General features: G+C 39.0%; 1 protein-coding gene across 1 annotated transcript in view; it reads left to right on the forward strand.

Moving 5' to 3' along the window:
* Myo3a (myosin IIIA) overlaps nt 1-26,140 on the forward strand; it is a 224,061-nt gene that overhangs the window by 61,988 nt on the left and 135,933 nt on the right. The window contains 7 exon segments of the mRNA NM_001419731.1: nt 778-843; nt 3,612-3,767; nt 16,552-16,651; nt 18,892-19,008; nt 20,265-20,369; nt 20,464-20,547; nt 25,248-25,450. Of these exon segments, the coding sequence (NP_001406660.1) occupies nt 778-843; nt 3,612-3,767; nt 16,552-16,651; nt 18,892-19,008; nt 20,265-20,369; nt 20,464-20,547; nt 25,248-25,450 (831 nt within the window).

The raw sequence follows: 26,140 nt of genomic DNA on the forward strand, positions 1-26,140 counted from the left end.
TAAGCTGTTTAAGGAGCAGTGCAGGACTGAGGACAAAGTATTTCCATCCCCCTAATGAAAACACAGAGCTGTTAGAATTAACATAAAGCGGCACTTCAGCAAATTTAGCCATCATGGTTGATCAATGCTGCTTGATTACGGTCACATCAGCCTCACAGTCAAGTGACGGTCCTTTGTGTACACAGATGCTCCAAAAACAAAAGAAATTTGTTCAGCCTAAAAAATGAAAAGAATTAATAACAAGATCTTTTAAGCGGCATTGAGAGCACTATAGCTAATGGCATTTTCCCGTTCTTTGCTTTTGTCACATACAAACGCGCATGCTTCGCGCCATGTTTCTAGGAACAAAAGAACAGCTCGGGGAGGCTTTTGGCCCTCCGCTGTGGCGTGCTACCTGTTCCGGGGCTCCTCTGTGCACCTGTACCTTCCTGGGAGACTCTGTAGAAGTCTTTGCCGTTGTTCACTGTTTCTGTTCTGATAAATATTGGCATTTCCTACTAAGTGATTTCACATAAAAGCCAAGATGTTTCTTTGGGAGAAAAAATAATAACAGGAAAATTGGGTTAATACATTAAATGCTTTCAGAGAATCGAGGAAGCTGTCATTTTATATAAAGAAGGATGAATAGCTAATTCTCTTTCTTGGAATTGGGAACTGACAATCTTTGATGATACAGGCAGAACCTGGGACGGCAGTAACTCTTTGCCCTGGACTCTGCTTCTGCTCATTCACCATCTGATCACCATAAGGCTCCCAACCTGAATTGTTATTTTCCAGGAATCCACCCCCTAAACTCCGGCAGCCTGAGCTGTGGTCCGCAGAGTTCAATGACTTCATTAGCAAGTGAGTAACAATAGTCAGAAATACAAATCAAAAAAAGCCACACTGCTGTGACTGTGAACGATGTGAATGGAGGCTTCTAGGTTACCACCCTTTTCAGAATTCTTCTTTCTTTTCTATTCAGCAGCAGGAGGTGTCCACTATTCCCACCGAACCCCACCGAACTCCCTAAAACAAGCAAAAGAAAGAGAAAGAAAAGATGTATCATCTGCTAAGGGTTTAGTGGAGTTACTGCTACTTAAACAGTAACCTCTGAGTGAAGTTCACTCACCTGTCTGTAGTCATGTTTCCAAGGACCCTCATCTGCTCAGCAGCTGCCTTTGAGGCACTGCCCCAGCATCTCCCACCTGCTCCCATCTATTACCTATGCGCTCAGGCTCAGTGATTTAACCCTTCATTTGTCTGCATCACTGACTCTCACTACAGCCACAGGTATTTCATTGCAGTCAGTGGCTCCAAGAATCATATTTATCGTAGGCTTTTGCATTTTAAATCCAGAGAACGATTTCACGTGACATCAGTTTAACAGAAGTGATTTGCCTCTCCACAATTATTTAGAAGTGGGTCAGTCATTTAGAAAAGCCAGGTCCTTGGAACTTTTTCACAATTTTTACTGTCTTTACCTAAAACAAAGAAGGTAGGGGTAGGCTCCTGGTTGTGAATAGAAGGGAAGGACAGTAAGGATATGGTGTGTCAAATCACTCTGCAAATGCAGACAGGGCTGTCGCTGGGGTTCCTGCCAAGATAGCCACGTGTTCTAAAGATGGAGACTTAGCCTAAAGAGTTTGTAGGGACTCAGAAGGGATGGATAATTTTGTGGAAGTTTTCATGGTCAGGGTACCAGAAGCATTCAATGAGCATGCTATCCCATCATTCCTCAAGTCTCTGGGGGAAATTACTGATAAAGGCTGGGATTCCCCTAAGTGTCTGTCTTGGGTATACAAGAGCCTTTTGTGCAGGCCCTCAGAGGATCTTGGCTTGTCTGAGTTATTTCTCAGTTTCCTCCTGAGACTCACTTCCCACCTTCTCCTACACAGTTAATATTCTGTCCTGTGTGCTGTTCTGTCCCTCTCCCACTGGCAACATTTCCAACCCTATTGAGCCTACCTTTTCTGATGTCCTTTTGTCTAACTAGATAATAAGCAACTCTAGAACACTGTGGCTTTCTTTGTTACTGTCACTTCCCCTGTCTAGCAAGGCCAGGATAGTCATTGACTGTTGGGCAAAGTTGACCTTGAATAAAAAAAAATTGTCATGCTTCTTAAGGCAGGTGCAAATGTGCTTTAGATACAGAATTGTTTCTTTCTGTTAAACTGAATGAAACCAGAGAGGACCTGTTCTGATTTCTAGACAGCACCAACCTCATTCCATATCATATTTTAGCATCTCTAGGGAAACTTTTTAGTTAAGCTCAATGAAAGAAATTGCCAAATTATTCCTAGGGGAGGTCAATGGTGATGATTACTAATGGCACTGATTAGCCAAGGACTGGGCGGCAGGTGCTGCTGCTGCTGCTGCTGCTGCTGCTGCTGCTGCTGCTGCTGCTGCTCCTCCTCCTCCTTCTCCTCCTGCTCCTCCTGCTCCTCCTCCTGCTCTCCCTCCTCCTCTTCCTCCTCTTCTTCTTGTTTTGAGGCACTGGGATTGAATTTAGGACTTCACGTATTCTCAAAAAGTGTTCAACTCCTGAACTACATTCCCTAGCTCTTTTGGAATTTTTTTTAAAGACAGTGTCTAAGATACCCAGTTTAGTCTTAAATTTACTCTGCAGCTGGCTAGACTGAACTTCTATGATTTGGGGCCTATGCCATCAGGCCCAGCTTCTGTTTGTTTTTTGGTTTTGTTGTTGGTTGTTTTCTTATTTTTTTTTTGATATCCCCAAATAACAGTCCAATTTTTCACAATGGAGGCACGATATCTCAGGGACAAAGGGATTTATGAACGTGTGCAGCCATTCACTTGGAGCTTGTAACCCTCATGAGACGTATGCCTCCAGTGCAGTGCCTTCCACCTTGGAGAGCACATGAAAATCACACAGATCTGAGGTCTCTTCTCATACTCATGGGATTTTTGACCTCTAGTAACAACAAAACGTTCTTCCAAATATTTGAAGACAGCCGCCACAGCTGAATAAACATCCCATATTTATTCAAATGCTTTGCTGTGATAACAGCCCAGGCAAATGTACTCACTAGCCTAATCTTCCTGTGGGATATGTCCTGGCTGACCTCTACACAGACAGGCCTGATAGTCATTAGAATGTCTGCCACAGGGCCTCATGAAATACCTACTGGCATAGCGTCTAAGCCGCCTTACCAGGTTAGCCTTCTATTGGGTTAACAGAAATGTATGCAGATATATTGATTAAATATGTAGAAAGAAGTATGTTGATTGAAAATCTTAAAAGCATGGTGAAGTGAAACTAAAGGTTTGTGTTAATTTAAAGTAAGCATTAAGACTTCCAGTTTTGAGTGATTTTTTTGAAGGAGACTGGAGTGGAGACAGTTTGATTATCACTATGCAGCAGTGCCTGTTGGGGGATAAACAACAGTAGTATTGGGAGAGATGTGATGTCACTACAGTCTGATCTCCTACAGATATGGCCACTTTCATTAACATTTCACATTGCCATTTCATATTTCTGAGATGTGCTTTGAACTGACATCTTTGAGAAACATCCAGTCAGAGTAGATTTTTTTAAAAAAAAAGAACCTGAAAGATAATTTCAAAACGTTGTTATTTAATAATTACATATTCCTTTTTTGCCAGTGCAGATGCTTGACCAAAGATTACGAGAAGCGTCCAACAGTGTCAGATCTCTTGAAGCATAAATTCATTACTCAGATCGAAGGCAGAGATGCAATACTGCAGAAACAACTCATGGAATTCATTGATATTCACCAATGCCTGGGAAGCACAGAGAAGGCCAGGTAATTAAACAATGTCTCAGGTTTCCGAAAGGAAGCATCTCAAGATTCCAGAAAGTTTTATTGTGTAATAGTTGTTGAGGAGAAAGCAGCTCACATGTTCTTGGTGTGATTTCAATCTAATGGAGTATTTGCTTGGAGAGAGAGTGTTACTTGTTGAGTCTGGGTCTTGTCCCCCCATGTTATTCAAAATGTTGGCAGCATTTTTAAAATGACTTTATCAGAACAAAAATTATAATTTATAACAGCATTGGAATATGTGTTCGTTGGTATTGATGTCTCATTTACCGTTCCCTTCAAAGTTAGGCATCTTTGATGGGAAGGGGATGGATATAGAACATTTCTGTCATAAGCAGAGACCTGACTCAACCAATCACCTAGATCTCATCCAGCTGTTTGTCCAGCTGTTCTGAGGAATGAAGGGGCATGGGCACATGACAGACTCCCCAAACCCTGGGGAACGGTTTCACAATAGTTAAACTTGACATTTTAGCATGTATACTAAATTAGGAAAAATCTGAAGTGTAGTTTCAAGTTCTGAATATGATGTTTATAAATATGCAGTTACCTCAGTTAGTGGGCATAGATAAAAATCAGTTATGAGTAACTCATGTTCCTCAAGACAATGCATGTCAGCAAATATGGGCAAGCAGCTTAGTGTCTCATAAGAACTGAGGATGAAGGCAAAGGGCTGACCTAGGTGTGTAGTAAAGGAATCTAGATCCCATTGTCTTCCTCAAGAACTGCTGGCCTACTGGGGCCCACTCACCTGCCCCCATCATTGCCTGTGGATTGGGTACCTAACAGCCTCTCAACACTCACAAACTAACTTGTAGCTTGTCATGATTCCTCCAAGATTTGGAACCTCTCAGGACCATCTGATTCTACATGACATGCCCTTTACCCTGTGCTCTAGCCATTTTAGAAATTCTCTCATTCTCAGAAATTCTGAGCAGTAAAAACAGTGGATAGGTGACATATATATAATATGTATATACATATATATGTGTGTGTATATATAACATATAATATATTATAGACTATTCTATAGAATATTAAATTAGGTCCCAAAAGTATTTTATAAAACTTGAACTTCTACCTAAAATATTATTTAGAGTATGGTTTACAATCCTTGGGAGATATAGCACAGCATCCACTTAAATGATAACAGTTTTGAAATTAAGATTTCCTTTGGTAGTATTAATAATTATAATAATTATCTTATCTTTTCATATTTATATAATAATTAAAATTAATTTAGTACTTTTACATGGTAATCTCCATATTCTCATGATGATTAATGTTTATGTGTATAAATTATTATTCTATATATAATTTTACAGAAGCAAACAGGACCATGTACAAGGTTTAATTACTTAAACATTGTTGTTTAGACTCCAAATACTACCTGTCTTTGTGGCACTTTGTCCCCCTTGACACATAAATGCAGTTGAAGGCAGAGGATTAACAAATGAAAGATGAACTGAAAACTTGTTCGACCATTTAGTGATACCATGCCTGGTGCGAGCTTTCAACTCTTTATTAGGTCTGGGACTTTAAGCAGTATAAAGTGACACAAACGGGTTTTTAATTTTACAAAACAGAGTGGTAAGCTAAGAAAACAGGAAAATCAATAGGAAGTAATAAAACGCTTCTTTTAATGAGACATAGTGGATGACTCCATTTTACTTTCTATTTTCTAGGCACAATAATTCTTCTCTAGAGACTTTGCTGGTCATGGTAGGGACTAGTCACCTTTTGGGGACATTTGCCATCTTTCTTAGCAGACAAGACTTTACAATCCTATTCTAGTAGTTCTTACAAGAGTATTCTATTCTCCATGTGCATGTCTCAAGGAAACTTCAAACTCAACATCTCCAAACTCGATTCTTTGCTACCCTGCCCCAGATTACTTTCTTATTCTCTTTGTTCACAATGTTACCTTCTCTCATTTATTGAGGCAACTGAAAATCCGGGTTGACTCTTGTTATCTTCTTCTGGTTTACATTTTTAGTCAAAAGCAAGACTCCAGCTTCGGGGGGCCAGGGCTGCTACTCAAACGAACAGCAAGCTTATCATTGATTACGTTTGCTACTGTTTAAGTCATAGGTGGTGATGCTTCCTTGTGGTCTCCATATTTACTGAAGATGGGGAAAGGGAGGGTGTATGGGAAGATCTGACTGGAGAAAGCTTTTGAGAGTCTGCTTGGGGTGGGGCAGGAGGGCTTATCCTCTAGTAGATTGATGAGGTAGGACATGTGTGCAAATAACCATTTTGCAGAGTAGCAAGCTTCAGCGCCATAAAGGAGATCCAAATTATGTCTTGTGGAAGTCCAAAAGAAGCAGAATTTTCCTTTTCTAACAGGAATAGGAAATCTTTAAATAGAAGAGGTGAGCTGGCTTGATCTTATGAAAATAGTTGCCACAAAATAAATGTTATATGGATTGAGCAAAATCATGAGGGTAAGATGTACTCAAAGGAAGTCATATACTTATGCTCTTAAACTCTGGGGTAGGATTCGAGAGCTCTGGAGGTCAGATAGCACTGATGTTCAGAAGGGCTAAACCCACATCCTTCACAGCAGGAGGTGGTGGCCTGTGCTAGCTTACAAATCTCATATGTCCTACCAGGCAAAAGTATTTCTTTAGTTCTAAAAGTATTTCTTTAGCTCTAAAAGTTTTCTTGTTAACCTTTTTCTCCTTGCGTTTCTTCCTGAATTTCAGTTATTATAATTTTGGGTAGCAAGCTGACTCAATCCCTACTGTGTGCATCTAACATTCATATTTAAATGGCTTTGGCTGGGACTTGACTTCCTACTATGCCTGCCAATGATGGTAGGTGCAACCCTTGCAGATGTCCAGTTCTCATTACAGACCCCCTGGCTTCAACCACCAGGGTGGCATCTCCATCATGCAAGACTCACAACAACAAATGAGAGACTCAGGATTTTCTCTTCAGCCAGCTAGAGCATGCATTAACTCTACAGCGTTGAACATGAGGTAAGAACTCCGAGTATCTCAGATTAGCAAAGATTCAATAGGACACAAGTTTAAAAACAAGATAATCAGCATTTGTTTTTATTTAAATAGGAATCTGTCAACTCCAGTACTTTGACTAGAGGTCGCTGCTAGCTTAGAACAAAAATAGAAAAGGAAGAACAGTTCAGAGAAAGACAATTCTAATATTAACAAAGGCTGGTGGTAAATTGTGAGTGTTGAAAGGATAAGTTGCCTTTGGACTTGGCGGATAGTTACCAAGTCGAGATCAAGAGACAGCAGCTAGTGTTTGTGCATTTGGGGATTATAAACCTCTCGATTTGTATATAAATATATGGTAGGGTTGTGGGTTCTCTTAAGTTGTTTGGAGTTAAGCAGCTGGATGAGTAATCACGTTGGGAGGTTCTATGAGTATCTCTACTCCTAAGCAACACTATATAAAGGAAATTGGAGTAGGCAAGGCAAGGAAATATCAGTACAAACCTAAAAACCTTTGAACACTGTAATTCTAAGAGTAACTTATGTTATGTTGATGCCTCCAAACTGAGGGAAGAACATTCACTCTACCCATCATCTGTGTTCAGTCACTGCTGGAGGAAGCTGAGAGTGAAGGGGGCAGATGCTCACACAGCAGATCTACAAAGCAAAGGCGTTGGGTCCAGATTCTACGTGGCCTTAGGTCTCTGTCTAAATCTACCGTACCTTTCGAATTTCTGAAGAATAGTCATACAAGCCTAGATTGTTGTTTCTAGAAAAGAGCTTTTCATGTGGCTCCTTCTTTTGAAAAGTAGAGAAACTGAATCCCTCTCAAGCCATCCCTTAAGTCTGACCTCTCAGAGTAATGCTTTTTTATGAGTTTCTGTATTCTTCCCATTAGCAGAGCTTGCCAATCATGACAGTGTGTATAATATTCTCCTCTCTGTGCAGTCACATTTGATGCAGTGTCTCAGAACTTCTCAGTCATGATTTTATTTCCTCAATTTCTTTTTTGGCTATAACTAGTTCATTTTTATTTTTTTTCTCTGTATAATTTCTTCATAAGGTTTATACTTTTTCTTTTAAAAAGTTTTGCTGTTTTTAATTCATCTCTGTTATATAACCTCCTGACTGCAGTTTCTCCTCTCTCCTCTCCTCCAGTCTCCCACTACCATCTCCCCTCTCCCCCAGACCTCTTCCTCCTCCTCCTTTTCCATTCAGAAAAGGGGAGTCCTCCCAGGGATATCAACCAAGCATGGCATATCAAGGTGCAGAAAGACTAGGTGCCTACCTTCTTATTAAGACTGGACACACCAAACCAGTAGGAGAAAAGGAGTCTCAAAAGCAGGCAAAGGAGTCAAAGATAGCCCAACTCCCACTGTAAGGAGGCCCATAAGAATACCAAGCTACACAACCATAACATATACAGAGGACCTAGGTCAGACCCATACACGGTTGTCTGTTTAGTCTCTGTAAGCCCTTATGAGCCCTTGTTGGTTGATTCTTTGGGCCATATTCTTGTGGTTCCCTTGACCTCTCTGTCTCCTATAATCCTTCCTCCTCCTCTTCCGCAGGACTCCCCTAATTAGCTCAAACAAAGGTTTGGTTGTAGGTCTCTGTATGTGCTCCCATATCAGTTGCCGGATGAAGCCTATCCAATGACCCTGGGCTCTGGTCTATGAGTATAATAGAGTACCACTAGGAATCATTTCACTGACATTTATTTTTTGCTGGTCCTGTTTGATTCTAGTCTACATCTATGGGTTATTTAACCTCTGGTCCCTTATCCTTAACCTTGAAGATTAAGGTGTCCTACCCGAGGCAGCACCAGGTGTGTTGCAATCTCTATGGCTGAGAACAAAAGAAACCTGAGACACTTGTACAGCAAGTGTTCTATCCACAGAGCCATCTCACCAACCACAGATAGGATTGCTTCTTAAGGATAGTAGTCAAGTTTAAAGTAGAATATTATAAGTAGAATTCAGCATGTTTCCCTCCTTCCTTACTGCCAGCCTTGTTGAAATGTATTACTGGCTGTTCAGCTGCCCTGATTTCATTTTCTTCCTAGTTTGCTTTCATAATCACTGCAGAATGGCTGAAGAAGAGTGGAAAAGAAGAGAGGAAAGAGGAAGGCAGGGGGGAAGACAGAGGAGGATAGGAGAAAGGAGAAAGGAATTGGAGGAAAATAAAAGTACTAGACTTAGCAAGTTTGGAAAAATTCTGATTCATTTTGAAGTCAGAGATCAAGCATACACAGGCCCAAACACACACACAGACACACACACAGACACACAGACACACAGACACACAGACACACACACACACACACACATGCACACGCACGCACACACACATGCGCAGAGCGAGAGAGAGAGAGAAGCTTTATTTTTGAGTGAAAAATCTGAAGTCAAGTTCACAATATTTTATCAAAAGAAAGAAAAGGAAAAATATAAATATCTAACTATGACAATTCTGGTAATAGAAACAAATTTGAATGGGTTATTATTACTTGTATTTGATTCTTATATAAATTTGACAATATTGCAATCTGTTAAAATCATGTGATATATGTGTGTATGTATGTATGTATGTACAAAGTGTGTATATTTGTGTTTGTGTGTGCTTGTGTTTGTATATCCACACATGCATGTAATCATCATGTGATATTCACAGTGAATTGTTTACAGGGTTCCCACAGGTGACAAAATCCTTAGACACTCAAATCCCTTATGTAAATAATCAAAGTATAACCTCCTGTATACTTTAAGTGACCTCTAGATTATAATGCATTCTTTAAAAAATGATGACATGAAAAACATTCGTACAAGTTACATGAAGTTTTCCAACTATTTTCTATCTAGATTAATTGAATCTATCAACTCAAAACCTGCATCAATAGAGAACCATATGTATGTGTGTGTTACATATACCTGATTGTATTATATGTAGAAAAATTATATGTGTAAACAAATAATATTCATATATAGATACATGTATTCATATATTCACGTAGGCAAACCAAACTTCAGTGTTTATGGCCTCAGACCAGGGATGATAGTATAATCCCTTGTTTTTATTCACATAAGGTGAAGGTAGTGATGCACTCTGTTGCAGACATGCTGAATTTAGCATGGCAAGTAACTATCAAAATAGAGTTAATTGAGTAGGTAGTCTGGTATACTTATAGTTTGTACTTTGTGGGAGGGATTCATGTTGGACACAGCTTTTGAGTCCCTTGTTGGTTGAAGTGTTCAATGACATGGTAAGCAATGAGCTTACTGAGTGGGTGCCAACAATAAAAGGTGAAGGCTGTAGGTGGTATTCATGGAGAAGCCCATACTTAGGGACAGACAGATGAACCAGAGCTAGAAATGGGGGAATGGCTCTCAGAGGAGAAACGAAAAGGAATGTGGTCTCTCACAAGCCATGTAAATGGGTATATCAAGAAGAGAAGAGTTGCCTGTGTCAGTGAGGGACAAACATGGAGTTCTCTGATGGTTTTGACTAGCAGAATGGAGAGAAATTAAGGAAAACAGCGAGATGAAGAGACAGGACAGTGAAGTTGCTAAGAGGCACAACTAACTGTAAAGAAATGAAAAGGAAGAGAGGCTAGGAAGACAGGGATCAAAGAGTATTTGCAAATGAGAGGTCCTAGACCACTGGATGCCCATGGAAGGTCTGGGCTAGCTCAATACACAGGAGAGGAGATAGTCACAGCAGTGAACTGAGAATACAATCACATAGCAAAGGACTTGGCCTTTGCTCAAGGTCCAGGAAGCTCCTCCATTGGAAACAAAGAGGTAAACAGTAACTGGACAAAAAAGATGAAATTATTTTTACTTGTTTGTAATTGTTCAATGAAGTGTGAGCTTTAAGTATCAGCTGAAGGTTTCAATTTTTATACTTTTCTACATAACTTTCCAACTTCACCCCCCTTCTGGTACAGCCACAAGTTTAATGAACATGTTTGTATCTCTTCATGTCAGATGGAAATACATTTTTTTTATTAACTTGAGTATTTCTTATATACATTTCGAGTGTTATTCCCTTTCCCGGTTTCCGGGCAAACATCCCCCTAATCCCTCCCCCTCCCCTTCTTTATGGGTGTTCCCCTCCCCATCCTCCCCCCATTGCCACCCTCCCCCCAACAATCTAGTTCACTGGGGGTTCAGTCTTGGCAGGACCCAGCGCTATGGAAATACATCTTTAGGGAAGTATTGGGTCTCTGTGAATGGAGAGGGCAGTTCAAACTTAGGTAGGGACTGGGCAATTGTAGCATCAATTACTGTAGCTGACAGGACAGTCTGGAAAGCTGACTGGGCTGGTGCTGCCTTCTTTTCCACCATCAGTTCAAGATAGCACACTTAAGGCAAAGGAGCTAAGAAGCAAGGAAATAAAGACTAGCTTTCCAGGGCACAGCAGTGAGAGTCTGAATCCCCATTGGTCCTAACAGTTGTCTTTGTTACTGAAATGTAAAGATGGATAAAGAACCAACACAAAAGCATTGATGAGATTTCTGTTTGACAAGGATTGCTCTTCAACCCCAGTGGCTTCCGGATCACCTTAGATGATAAAAGTTGCCATTTACACGAGTATTTTTAACTAAAGTAAAGCAAACAAAGCTGCTCTGTTACAACTAAATAGTAAAGAAGAAATTTTAACTTCAGGGCAGCAAGAGTTATTTCTTTCTTCAGTGTGTAAAACTGAAACACACACGAAGCTGTAATAACTACCCCTGAGGGTATTGGTGACCTTTGACAACAAAAAGAAATTATTTACAGCATGAAGCTATGTCTCTCCAGTATTACAGAGTAAATAGGAGATACGGTCTGGTTCACAAGCTGTACTTCTCACAAGAGGACGAAGTCTTATAGAAGGACTTTGGCTTTGCTTCCTCTGAGCCTTAAAGAAAGCAAACATTCAATAAAGGAACAAAAATGTCAGCCAAGTCTATGAAATAAAGACCAAGAAAAAAGATATTAAAAGTATAAAACCATCTTGAAATGTACAGTTATATCTCTCTTTGGGTATTTCTATTGTTTATAAAAATGATTTTTTTTTAAAAAATGAGTTGTCTTCAGTATTACAGCAATGAACCTTTACCAAAAGTAAAACATTCACCTATTTACCCAAGAAATAAATCTTGGGTACTTACTATCTACAAGAATCTGTTCAAGGATAATATGGGATTATCAGCCAGGAAATTACAACAAAACAACTCTCTTCTGGCAGGGCTTAAATGCCTGTGGGAAGACTAGATAGATAGATAGATAGATAGATAGATAGATAGATAGATAGAGTAATAGATAGTGTAATAGATAGTTAGAATGGTATCCACACTAAATTAAAACAAAGCAAAAAAAAGGGCAGAAAGGAGGACTAAGAATTCTTTGGATGGGGAGTGTGACTCCAGTGTTAAAAGTAGTCAGTTAGATTTCTGATCCTGGGGTGGTGTATGATTGTGTGGCTCTCTATCTGGGTAGAAAAAAGTCATAGCAGAGTCACAGACAGGAGTGTTCTGAGTGTCAGAGACATTGCCAACATGGAGTCACTGGGCTAGAGAGTGGTGAGTAGGGAGGTTGTTAGGATAGAAGACAGATAAACTTGAAAGAGGGCAAGGAGGAGTCTATAAGAGAGGGCTTGGATGATGGAAAAGGAAGGGGAGAATGGTATAATTATATTAGAACTCTAAATTAAAACATAATGATGTAATGATAGAAGACAGGAGGGGCAATGGGGTAGGGTTGGAGTCAGACCTGACAACTTTTCTTTGAGTGATACCTAAGAATACTGAGAAGGGTGGCAGTTTGGACTTGTGTTTAAAATGACCATCCTCATTATTTGCAGTAATTCAGACATACTGGTAAGAAAGAGGATGTCTTACAATTCAACCATATTCTGCTCCCCTTAAATTTATAAAAATGGAGTAACAAGTATTTCTCTTGTCATTGTCATTCACAAATACAATTTCTTAAAGGCTCATTCCATTCTAATGTGTAAAAGACCTCAGAGGTCATTGTTCTACCTAACAGCTAGCAGAAAGGTGAACAGATGTAATCATCAGTAATTCTTGAGTCTATCCCAGAGAATAATGGGAGGAGTTGCTGCCTGCAGGTTTGAACTAATGAGCAGGCAAATGAGGAGAATTTCTTCTTACTGAGCAGAAACCCATGAGTAGAGGACTTTTCTAGAAGTGTGCTGAGACAAGAGCACAATGTTTGATGAATTCCTGGATGCCACATTTGAGCAAGTTAGAGAGTTAAAAACAATAAAAATCACAGTCACAAGAAACTCCTATGTTTCTGTTTCGCTTCTAGGAGATCAACTGGCTTCTCAGAATGAATACTGGAAAACATCAGAGAGAGAAAAAAAATGAGTTCAACAGGATGTATTTTATCAAAGTAAAACACAGGCTAGAGAGACTTGGGTTCTTCAACTTTAGCCAACCTGGAAAAAGGAAAATAATCAACCACCCCCCACCCTACCTTCCAAGAACAGGGAGGAGAGGTGAGACACAGGAGAATCATAAGTGCTTGCTATGTTCTCAGTGCAGATCCCTGGGAGGATCAGACTGGATCGGCACAGCAGTCTACTGCATGCTGCACTGATTCCCAGCCCTTCCTCCATGAGAATGAAGCCAATTTATGGGTGTTCATTTACCCAATGCATCCTATTTGGTTATCAAGAGAAAATACCAGAGCCCCCACCCCAAAAAATTGAAATACACATACAGTGGCAATACAATTGGAAGAATCAAAACAAGTATTATAGCCAGACTTAGAGATGGTAGACACATGAGATCATCAGATCAAGAACTCGTAGTACTGAATGCCTAAAATAGGAAATAAATCTAAAATTCGATCTTCTAGGCTTCTATTTTAGATAACTACAAAAGTAATTTCAAAGTATGTTAAAAGAAATATATGGGGGTTGGGGATTTAGCTCAGTGGTAGAGCGCTTGCCTAGGAAGCGCAAGGCCCTGGGTTCGGTCCCCAGCTCCGGAAAAAAAAAAAAGAACCAAAAAAAAAAAAAAAGAAAGAAAGAAATATATGATTGAAAATTACTACAGAAAATAGTGGCATTTAAAACAGGAAATCAAGACAGGAAATATAAAAAAACCAAAGCTGGCAATTTGAAATGATCAATAAAACTGTTAGGCCTCTATCCAGAATAATTAAGAAACAAAAGAGAACACGTTGCTACAGATCCCCTGGACATTCAGAGCACAAAAAAAGAAATCTTAAGATCTTGGTTTTATTCCAGGAAGGTGGGGCTACTTCAACATATGAAAATCAACAAGTATAATACACACATAAATAGACATAAATGATAAATTACATGATTATCTTGACAGATGCAGTAAATGGCCTCTGACAAAGCCCCACATCACTTCATGATAAAAATACAGACAAACATAGGAAAGTAAGGAACAGACCACAGTGTAAGAAATGTACAGCCAACAGTACACTAAATGCAGGACAGTGAAACACTTCTTCTAATTCCAGGAACATGAGAATTGTGCCCAGTGTCTTTACTCTTTGGTGTCAACACACCAAAATCAGTAGCTGTTCTCCATATCAATAGGGTACTTGGCAAGATAGAAATCAGGAATAAATTCCCATTCATGGTAAATCAAAATATAAAAATAAAATACCTAGTCATGAACTTAGCCACTAAGGGGAGAGACTCTACCCCATGCTCATGGAATTTCTAAAAGGAACACAGGAAATCTTCCTAGAATTGACAAAGGGAATTAATTGAAAGCTTTTTCTCAGAAAACAAAACAAACCAAAAACAAGAAACATCAGCAGAATGGAAAGATACCCTTCCAAATCTGAGAAAAACTTTGCCAACTGCCTGCAAAACAGGAGATTAATGAACAGACTTGATAGAGTTCAAAAATTAAACACCGAACTCCAAATCATCCAGTTAGTGGATGGGCAAATGAATTGAATGGACAATTTAAAAAAGGAGGAAATGCAAATGGCAAATAATAATAATAATAATAATAATAATAATGAGAAGAAGAAAAGAAGAAGGAGAAGGAGAAGGAGGAGGAGGAGGAGAAGGAGAAGGAGAAGGAGAAGGAGAAGAAGAAGAAGAAGAAGAAGAAGAAGAAGAAGGAGGAGGAGGAGGAGGAGGAGGAGGAGGAGGAGGAGGAGGAGGAGGAGGAGGAGAAGAAGAAGAAGATCTTATATCCACAGATATGGATATGAATAAACCTAGGTTTTCACTGTCTGATAGAAAAATATGAGCATATACCCATTTAACCAACTGGAGAACTTCATAGTATGTTTTGTCAAGTTTTCTAATGACTTCATGGGGCAGGTATATCTACACTTATCTGTGAAGGATAAGTGGAATTTTCCACACATAAAAGGGAAACAATTCTGAGCAAGAAAAACAGAGACTAGCACAGAGTCTTTAAAACACCTGTCCTGGAGGATGTCATGCCCAGAGATAGGCAATGATACTAAAAGTGCTACAATATTGTGAAGATCATGAGTTTCATGCCAGGGAAGTGTTAAGTTTGTCTGTAGACAATGAGGCACCATCTGGAATTACTAAGCATCATATAACCACGTTTTGCCTAGGTTTTTGACAGCCAGAACCAAAAACATCACAGAGGCTGGCTTCACAGAAAGGCAGGCTGGACCTCAGCCATCTAAATATTGACCTTTCTGCTCTTTACCAGCTGCCCCTTGTCATCCTCCGGCAACAGTTTTTATGCTAAATGGACTCGTAGCAATAGGTGAAAAATCTAGAGACTGTCCTCAGTCAAAATGGATAATTGGATTTCTTTTTCCATTTTTAAAAAAAGGATATATCAAAACAAATTAATCTCTTCGTGTGTAGCAGAATATAAAAGATGTTGTCTGCTTAATATAGAAAATGTGGAGGAAAAAACTATGCACAAATCCTGCTGGAGAAGTCAGGATGTACCCTGCATAATTTCTCTCCTGTTGAGCAGGACTCACATTCAATTAGATAACTGTTGGTTCCTACATGGATATAAGTGCCAATATTGTACACTTAGGGGGGATATCTTGACATGCTGACCATTGACATGGATTATGGGCATTACTGATATTGATTGCTTTCTTCTTATAGCAGCTCGCATAGAACCTTCTGAATCTATGAAAACACCATGGAGTTTGTTTTGTGTTGACCATCTATGGCTGACCACAGAACCTACTTCTAAGTGTGGTTAATATACCCAGTGAGACTTCACTGTAGAAAATTAATTTTCCTTTGCTAGCAGATAGAAAATTCAGGTAGCTTCCTAATTAGGGGTGGGATACTTCAGAGCCAAAAGTAAAATCAATTTTCTATGTACTCATTTAATATTTCAAAATTTTGTAATGTTTATTCCTGTAAAGATTTGAAAATGACTGTATTTCTACTGTCAGTGGCCTGACATTACCTCAGAAAAAATCATATACCAAGTGAATTCAGGAGTTCATAATTCAATATCTGTAGTAGCTTCAACCACATATCAAAATGTCAATGATACTTCTTTATATTTTTAACCAGTTTGGTGATAATCCTTCTTTTCCCATTTCAAATTACTCAAGGAAGGTTCATACTAGAAATGATGTCCCTTCAATCATTTGTGAGGTACTGTAAGTTTAATATGTGGTGCTTTTCTAATGCCAAGGAGAAAAATTAAAGATCCAAATGTGTGATGATATTTTCTAGCATGCTCTCATTCAGTCTATAAACAGCACAGAAGAGATTTCCAGTACCCTGTGTACCTAAAACTTCCACACAGATCAGCAATAAATTCCTAAGTCAGAAATGGATTTTCTTCACAGGCATGAACGAATTCATACCAAGAAAGGTAACTTAAATAGATCTCTCATTTCCAGTCTGAAGGATGTAGATGATTTGGCCACCCTAGATGTTTTGGATGAGGTAAGATTTGAGTTTAATTAAATTTAAACATTCTAATTTTTATGAGATCTAGAATTACTGTATTTTGTATGTGTGAATCTTTTGCCTACTTGTGCACCGTGTGCATAGCTGGTGTAGAGAAGAGGGCTTCAGATTCCCTAGGACTCGAGTTATAGATAATTGTGAGTTGCCGTGTGGGAAATGGGGATGGAACTTGGGTCTACTGAAAAAGAAACAATGGCTCTAAACTCTGAGACATCTCTCCACTCCATCTACATGGTTTTTTATTTCGAGAACTGATATATACAAAAGATTCTTTAAATATCATCTATAATGTCATACATGATATCTGCTTGTGTACAGTATGTGTGCATGCATGCATATATTTCTGTGTATGTGCCTCTTTCTCGCTTTTTTGAGGCCTGGTCTCTCTATGTAGCCCTGGCTGCTTTGGAACTCATTGTAAATAGCTCAGGCTGTTCTCAAACTTGCATCAATCCTATATCTGTTCTCCCCATGTGGTGAGATTATAGACATGAGCCACCATGTCTGACTCATGTCCTACCCACAAAATATACAGAAGAATGGCATTCAAGGAGGGTCAGATTAAGAGTCTTTTAATGGCATGTAGTCAAGAGAAGCTCATGCTGAAAAGATTTTTCAATCCTAGAGAAAGGCAGATTAGGATTTATAAAGCCCCAAACCCAAATTACATCAACAAGGGTGAGCAAAGCTTCAGTTTATAAGGGATGTGGAGGTCAATCTTCTGAAGGAAAGAGTGTGATGGAGACTTGTACCTTGATGCTGGTCTCCGGAGTCTGATTCCCAGGATTCGTTCACTCCATTCGCTGACACCATTGCTTCTCATCCCACCTCCCACCACCTCCTCAGTCCTGTTCCCACATCAGTTGATGAAAACATTGGGCTTTCTGGGCCAGAAGGGGCTGCTGTACAGAACCTGAAGGGAAGTCTTAGTCCAATATGAGGCATGCCCTTGAAGGGGAATGTAGGTACATCCTGGCCTTTTCTTCATGTGATATGGGACACGTGTTTCCACTGCGATGTATAGCTCCATCCAGGACCAAAAATAAAAGAACAAATACCACTTTAATCCTACAAAACAATCCATTTCTCTTTATAAGTTGATTTATCTCAACTATTTGTGGAAAGATGATTAACACAGTCATTGTAGTGAACTCAGAATATGTAAACAACTTCCTCAAAATAACCATCAGGATCATCACAGATCTTGAAATCCAGTAGTATTTGCAAGCCAGAGATCGTTCTTGCCTTTCTGAATCATTTCCTACCAAATCTCCCAATGCTGTGAAGACATAGGTTGAGTAGTGTAAATATTTCACCAATCATATCAGCTATCAGCCTGCATATTAATCTGCTATCTGGGTTTTGTATTTTTCTCCCTGGTTTACTCAAGATCTTTTGTTTTTATTTTGTGTTGTGAACTTCCCATGATAATTGGAACACTGTTAAAATCAATTCATATAGTCATGTGATTAACTGGACAGGTTACTTTCTGAATTTTTTTACTTCACATACCCATATGTCTAAGTAGAAGGCACACCACCATTAAATCACCTTGAATTGGGATAAAATCATGCCCACTCTTTCTTCTCTTTTTGTTCTAGAGTCTTCTTTATTTCATCTGCTACACTGACTTATTTCCTTGAAGATTATTTAACTAATAATTTAACATACTGTATGTAGATATAACATACAATATATAATGAGCAAAATATAGACCCTTCGTAAAGTGCACTTAAGATCAGCATTTCCAGCGGGCATGGCAGTACACAACCTTAATGCCAGCATAGCATAGCCAAAGACTCTGTAAGTTCTAAGCTGGCCTTTTTGTATAATGAATTCCAAGCCAACCAGGACTGCATCATGAGACCCCATCTTAAAAAAAATTAAAAATGATATTCTATTTTACCCTTCAAAGTCATGTGGTGGCCTGTGAAGTCACCTGGTTTACGAGCATGGTGGTATTTGGTTTGCTATTGGGATCTCGTTCTAAGCCTCAGTCAAGATTCCAGGTGTTTATATTAATTCCTGTTCAGCATTTAAGGTGCAGCTGGACTCAAACGACTTTGTTTCTTCTCCTCCCCCTCTCCACGGATCCTCTTGACTCACCACCCTGCATGCTAGGACTGCAGGCGCATGCTAGGACTGCAGGCCTTTGACACTGCACTTGAGTTAGGAATGCTGACTAAGAGAGGAAATTGCTTCTATCTTGCTTGCAGAACACAGTGTCTGAACACCTTGAGAAGTGTTATTCCAGAGATCAGATCTATATCTATGTGGGAGATATACTCATTGCACTTAACCCTTTTCAGAGTCTGGGTCTTTATTCCACAAAGGTATGTGTGTGGCTTATATTTCCCTTTGTACAAATAACTTTAGTAGTCAAACTCTTAATTAAAATGGATGCCAGCCCTTGGAGTAAACTATTACAAATTGGTCATTCAAACATAGATATATTCATAGGAAAAATATATGAAATCAATGTAAGTACTATTTGTGGTCTTTTTTCCAAAAAATATGTGTGAGATTGTGAATTACATGGTTTTCCTAGTAACAGCCTATTCCCAAATGATATCTAAAAACGAGTATACTCAATGTCTGTCTCTGAACTGAGCATTGGAGAGTCAAAATATAGCTACACCATTTTTATATATAGCATACATAAGGACTGTAAAATTTGTCATTGTGATATTTTAAATTTCTCTTAATGTGGTAATTGGTTCATTGCTACCATACAATGTATGCTTTATGAGGAAAACTATTTTAATTATCAATTACTCAGCCACTGAAGCTTTAAATATAGAATTAAACAAGACTGTTTTTCATTTTTAATTAGACCTATTGTCTTTTAGTTATCTATTCATTTTAAAACATTATTTAATATTATGCTTAATAGCTTATTAAAATGCCAGTCTAAAATGTACAGGATAAGAATATGCTTCCCAACATTGGCCTGGGCTATAAAAAGGTTGGGCTTAGTAAAATTCTGCTCTGAATTAATGGGACAATTTCATGCAAATCAAGTGAGATTGTAAAAATTAAATCAAGAGATAGGAAAAAGCTGTCACATGTCAGACATTGCCATATCCAAGAAGTAGTCAAAAATGAATTTCTGATTCTATTATTTGTAAAGTTTTTCACATAAACAAATAATCACATTTGGAAGCCTTAAGCTCTCCATTGAAATAGCATGTAGAATCATTTAAATGCCACCATCACTCTGTCACTTTGTCATTTCATGTTATATTCAGTATATGAACTAGTCCCTACACACACACACACACACACACACACACACACACACACACACACATACAAACATATATATAAATATACATATATATATACACCGTGGATATTTTATGCATATATACATAATTTTTATACATACATGCATATATAATATAACATATATACATATATACATACATACATACATAAATACATACATGAAGAACATATGTGAATAATGTTTTGCTCCAGTAGATTTTGTTTATCTTTGGCTTCCAATAATAAAACTGCCTATATAAATAATCTATAAAAACAGAAACAAGACAAAAAACTCTATAAGATTTATCCACTTTAACTGCAGCTTTCGAAGTTGTATATTGGAGCAAAGAGAACTGCCAACCCCCCTCACATTTTCGCAATGGCTGACTTGGGATACCAGTCTATGGTGACATATAATGCAGACCAGGTAAGGCAGGCTTTCCACATCCCTTACTTCACTGGGAGCCCCTGAGTGTCCTTGAGATGCAGTCCTCTCATGGCTCCCCTTCCCTCCTTTGCAGTGCATCGTTATTTCTGGAGAAAGTGGTGCTGGCAAGACAGAGAGTGCTCATCTTCTGGTCCAACACCTCACTGTGCTTGGAAAGGTAGAATTATTTCTTTCCTGTCATAATAGAAATATTTGTGTGTTTCAATAAATAATTACATTAGTATCCACTAGCTCCCATACTTGATAATGCATGCAAATGGTGAGATACAATTCTTACCATTTGAATTTTAAAATATATCAACAGGGATGGGAGCAATCTCAGTGGTTAGGAGCACATTCCCTAAGCCTCATGTGTGGGAGTGTTTTGTAGACGTATCCTCTGGGACTGTGTTCTTCAACTCTGTGTTTTGATTGATTGTGGCTTTCTTTCATGATCTCTGGTACAAAAAGGAGTTTACTTGGTGAGGGGTGGATGCCACATTTATCTGTAAGTACAAGGTCAAAAGGTTTTATAAGGTTTAAGAGATTATGCTGGTTTAGTAGCTTAGTGATTGTAGTTTCTCCTCCAATTACAGTGTCTTCATTGACACTGAGCGGTTAGCTACGTTTCCGGTAACAGGCAAGGCTTTCTCTTCTGTTGAGTGGGTCTGAAGTCTGATTAAAAAGCCGTTAGTTGCCTAAAAGTATATATGCCATACTGGACACTTAGGCTATCATTCTGGGCTGATCATTGATGTGGTTCACAGGCATCATGACTGTTGGCTGCTTTCTTCCTTTGGAAACTTGCATAGTTCCCTCTGGTACCATGAAAGCTAGTCCTCAGAGACAGTGTGTTTACATCAATTTCAGTTCAAAGATCTCTGGGTTCTGCTTCCCAAGTGCATGATGTCTTCTGCAGTAGAGACCATTCACCTCTCAGGGTAAAACAAAGGTAACAGCCAGAGGCTGGATGCTTTGGGGATCTCCTGGACAGCCCTGGTGAACAACTCCAGAAAGAGCTTCTCATGTCTGGTATTGGAGCAGTTGGTAGGTGGTCTTTGGATCTTGGAAGGAGCACCATCCTCCCAGAAGAGAAAAGGTCATTAAAACTATATTTACATAATTATGTGTATTGTAATTTTTTTTAAAGTGAGTAGTCAATAGTTTGATTCCTTGTGGCTTTTTCAGGCTTCCTTATTGTTATTTTACCCATCTCCCTCCTTCTTCTGTGTTTACCTCCCTCCCCTTCTCTAAAAAGGCCCCCCTTTCTGTCTTCCCTATGAAATTATTTGTATGTAATAACCTGCCATCCCCCTATCCCCTCCTTCTCCTCCTCCAGCAGCAGTATTGAATGGGCATTAGTGTGCCAAGTTGGAGGGGGGAAGCTGCATGAAAAGGAAAAAGAACCAAACAGGTTTTTTTCTTTTTTTTTTTTTTCTTTTTTTTTTTTCGGAGCTGGGGACCGAACCCAGGGCCTTGCGGTTGCTAGGCAAGCGCTCTACCACTGAGCCAAATCCCAACCCCTCAGGTTTTTTAAAGAACGAATTCAGAAGGCTGTATTCTTTCTGACTTACTACAGGGTTCCAAATGGTGACAGACAGACTAATGGAACAGACTAGAGTCTGCACATACTTATTTTTGTCAAACAGGGTTAGTCACCTAATATAATTAATTTTCAAAAAACAGTATTGAGGAGTTTCGTGTACCCTCACAAGCACAACCTCAGTCTAGACCTCAGGTTATAGAAAGTTAACTCGAAATAGATATTAAGTATCAATAGAAAACCACAGATTATAAAACAAAGTAGGGAAGGCTATTGTGGTATTACATTAATAAAAGATTTCTTAAATTCAACACAAAGTACACAACTCATAAAAAGAAGACTTTGATTCCATGATCTGACCATGTTGTTAACGTTAAAGCAAATGCCTATGTAAGCTTTGTTCAAGAGGAAATGTTAACAAATTTATAACTAATTTTCTATACGAAAATGCACTAAACCCTAAATTAAGAAATTAAATGACAAGAAATGGACAACAACTGAATGGTCAATTCTAAAAGTGCTGTGTATATGTCTGTCACCATTCCTAAGGTTGCTCCATATCATTCAACACTGGGAAATGCATATTACGACTTTAATTAGATCCGTCCTTATGCTTACTAAAGTGGCTAAAGACTGTTGTTTAAGAGTTTGAGAAGAGGAAGTGTTGACTAGTCCTGGAGCATCTGGGCTCTCATCTGTTATTAATGACAATGCCAATTAGTAGTGACTGAGAACAATGGTAGTAAGACAGCGCAGTCACTTTGGAAAGCAACTCACGGGCTTCTTCAACAGTGAAACTGCATTTTCCATGCAACTCAAGAACCCTGCTGCTACCTAGCAAGGAAATAAAAGCCCATGTACATACAAATATTTACAGTGACTTTATTAATAAGCCCAGAAGGTAGATGTTATAGAGCTGTGACTACCCCTCGATGATAAAGTACTTGTCTGTCATATTTTAAACTCTGGACTCTATTCCCGGCAACGTAAGAAAACTAAAACCTTGTTGTCTGGTACATGGCTCACAATCTATTATAAAAGGCAAGAGCCGCATAGCCAAAGGCAACAGCTCACCTGAGCCTAACTTATTTTCAAGATTATGCATAGAAAGAACTCCATGCTCATGTTACATTCAGGGAAATTCCCTCCATATATCCTGCCACATGTACTGATAAGGAGTGTACGTAAGCATGCTTTCTTCTGACCTATGCCCTCCGGGTCATGGCTCTTCAAGGTTGTGCTGTCACAAGGATCTCATGTCAGTCCCTTCCTGTTCCCATGCCCATTAACTTCCTGCTACAGTAGAGAACATTTTAAAGTTCTTGGAGGACACTGAAATGAAATATAACAGGGGAAGAGTGGGACTCAGACCACTACAATATAAAATGGGAATTAGGTGACACAAGTGTTGTCTACAAGGGCCTTGCTAGTCTTTGATTTCTAAGCTGATAGAGGTTTTCAATAATGGATTAGAAATCTGTGGATGCTGTTCTGTAGATGGGAGCAAATTGCTTAATCTAATCTTTACCTTGTTCTAGATCTTGACGTGATTAGATCGTGTGTGTGTGTGTGTGTGTGTGTGTGTGTGTGTGTGTGTGTGTGTACATGCGTGCCGAGAGCGAATTCTGCCCTTGCCTGGTCTTGTCTTGTTTGTTACTTTTGTCCTTGATAAAGATTTCACAGATGCCAAATAGGTTGTCTGGTGAATGGAATTTTCCTTTGCAGTCCTCTCGTCCTCACGTAGCAGGTTAAGGCTATTTAATACGGGTAGTGAAGATGCTCTTTTGCTTGTCATAGGTAAAAGCCACTCAAAAATGTTTGACAGAGCCAAGTTTGTCTCAGGATCCATTTGTTTTCTCTTGCCCCATATTGCTTCTTTATACTTGAAAATCTCTGTGCTACTTTTCAGCCTCACTGTGATAGCCTCTTTCTTTCATCAAGACAGATTCAGCATCAGCTACATGGCTCCTTGAGGGGCTACATATCAGAGATTCTACATATCAGATATTTATATTATCATTCATAGCAGTAGCAAGACTACAGGTATGAAGTAGCAACAAAATTAGTTTTTATATTTGGGGGACACCACAACATGAGGAACTATATTAAAGGTTTGTTCTAAGTAGTAGCATTCTCCATCAACTTGAAAACTTCTAATTCCTTAAATGTGGTCTCAGCAAGGTTCTAGGCTTAAGGTCCTTAAGCTAATGTCCAACAAGATGCAAAATGACTTGTACTCCTAACCCTCTAAGGCAGCAGTTCTTAACCAGTCAGTTGCAACCCCTTTGTGGGGTTGCATATCACCTACAGTCTGCATATCAGATATTTACATTATGATATGTAATAGTAACAAAATTATAATTATAAATAGCAACAAAAATATTTTGATTTGGAGGGGGGGTTGTCACCACAACATGAGGAACTGTATTAAAAGGTCTCAGCATGCCACTACCCAAAGACTATACATGGACTGACCCTGGGCTCCAACCTCATAGGTAGCAATGAATAGCCTAGTAAGAGCATCAGTGGGAGGGGAAGCCCTTGGTCCTGCCAAGACTGAACCCCCAGTGATCATGATTGTTGTGGGGAGGGAGGGTGGTAATGGGGGAGGGAGGGGAGGGGAACACCCGTATAGAAGGGGAGGGGGAGGGGTTAGGGGGATGTTGGCTGGGAAACTGGGAAAGGGAATAACAATCGAAATGTAAATAAGAAATACTCAAGTTAATAAAGATGGAAAAAAACAAAAAGGTCTCAGCACTGGGAAGGTTGCGAATCACTGCTTGAAGGGGATAGGATGTGAACATGCTTTTCTAAAAGATGGGGTGGGATAGCTGGGCAGCCAGGTAAGCTGTGACCTGGCTCGGACTCCATTCTTTCCATTCACTCTGATGAGCTGCTCTGATTGTTTGTCATTTGTTCCCTCCATGTCTGCATTCACAAAATATCTTTATTCTCTTACTTTCGTGCTTAGAAATTTCTGTAAACACAAGGAAAGTTGATTAGGCTTTAAGAAAGATTTAGATGTAGTCCAATATCTAGGTTTAAAGTGAGACGGTATACTCTGTGCAGACCACCTGTAGGTTGTATTTTCAAGTCATGTCAAGCACAGAACTGTGTGTGAATAAGGAGAGAGAAAATGTCTCTTCCTGTGTTCCTGAGAAAGTGTGTGAAAACGTGTACAGGAGGGGCATATGGACCCCATTGTAGCATCTGGCAGTGTACCAAGATATGTTCTCCTATGTTTTTGTTTGCATATAAAGTACTTATAAAAAGACAACTTATTAGCAACTAATTGATTTTATACTGCTTTTTTATATCTTGACATCTTTACCCAGGCTAATAATAGAACCCTGCAAGAGAAGATTTTACAAATGAACAATTTGGTTGAAGCCTTTGGCAACGCGTGCACTATTATAAATGATAATTCCAGCAGATTTGGAAAATACTTAGAAATGAAATTTACCTCTTCTGGAGCTGTAGTTGGAGCACAGATTTCTGAATATCTCCTGGAAAAATCCCGTGTCATTCATCAAGCCATGTAAGTGCATGTCAGAGATACCTCAGTTTCTGGGTAATAATATTATGCAAGAATAATGCCTACATAGTTAAAAGTTCTCCCAAACTCCTCATTCTATTGATAGTCTACTATGTGTAAGTTACTTATTATTGGAAGTAAAGAGACCCCCTCACCAGAGCTTTATTCTCACATATATTAGCATCTGATAAAGGAATTAATGAATGCTCTAATAATTGTGCTACCACAGAGGAGATATGAACAGAGTTGGGAAGAGCAAGTAAAAAGACCTCATTTCTCCAGACAAAAATCAATGAGGAATTTAATTAAAAAAGAATAGACTCTGCTTCTCTTTTAAATATAACTATTACTCTTTTTCTAAATAAACATAGATATTTTTATTTTCTCCTTCTTGTGTTTACACACAACAGACCTAATAAAATATTCAGGAATGTTCTGCTGTGTGGCTATTTTTATTACTAGTTGATTTTAGACCATTAAAACAACTCATGTTTGCTTTTTGTTGTTGCTTTTCAATTCTTATTACAATTTTTCATCAATTAACTTATTTATTTACCTTACATCCAAGTCACAACCCCCTCCCTCCTCTTTTTTCAGTCTCTCCCTCACAAACCCTTACCCCAACTCACCCTTCCTTACTCATTGGAGAAGGGAAAGCCTCCCAAGGGGCTGCCCTGGCACATTGAATCCTAG

This window comes from Rattus norvegicus, chromosome 17 (assembly GCF_021556685.1).
Source record: "Rattus norvegicus strain SHRSP/BbbUtx chromosome 17, alternate assembly SHRSP_T2T, whole genome shotgun sequence".
Classification (NCBI taxonomy): Eukaryota; Metazoa; Chordata; class Mammalia; order Rodentia; family Muridae; genus Rattus; species Rattus norvegicus.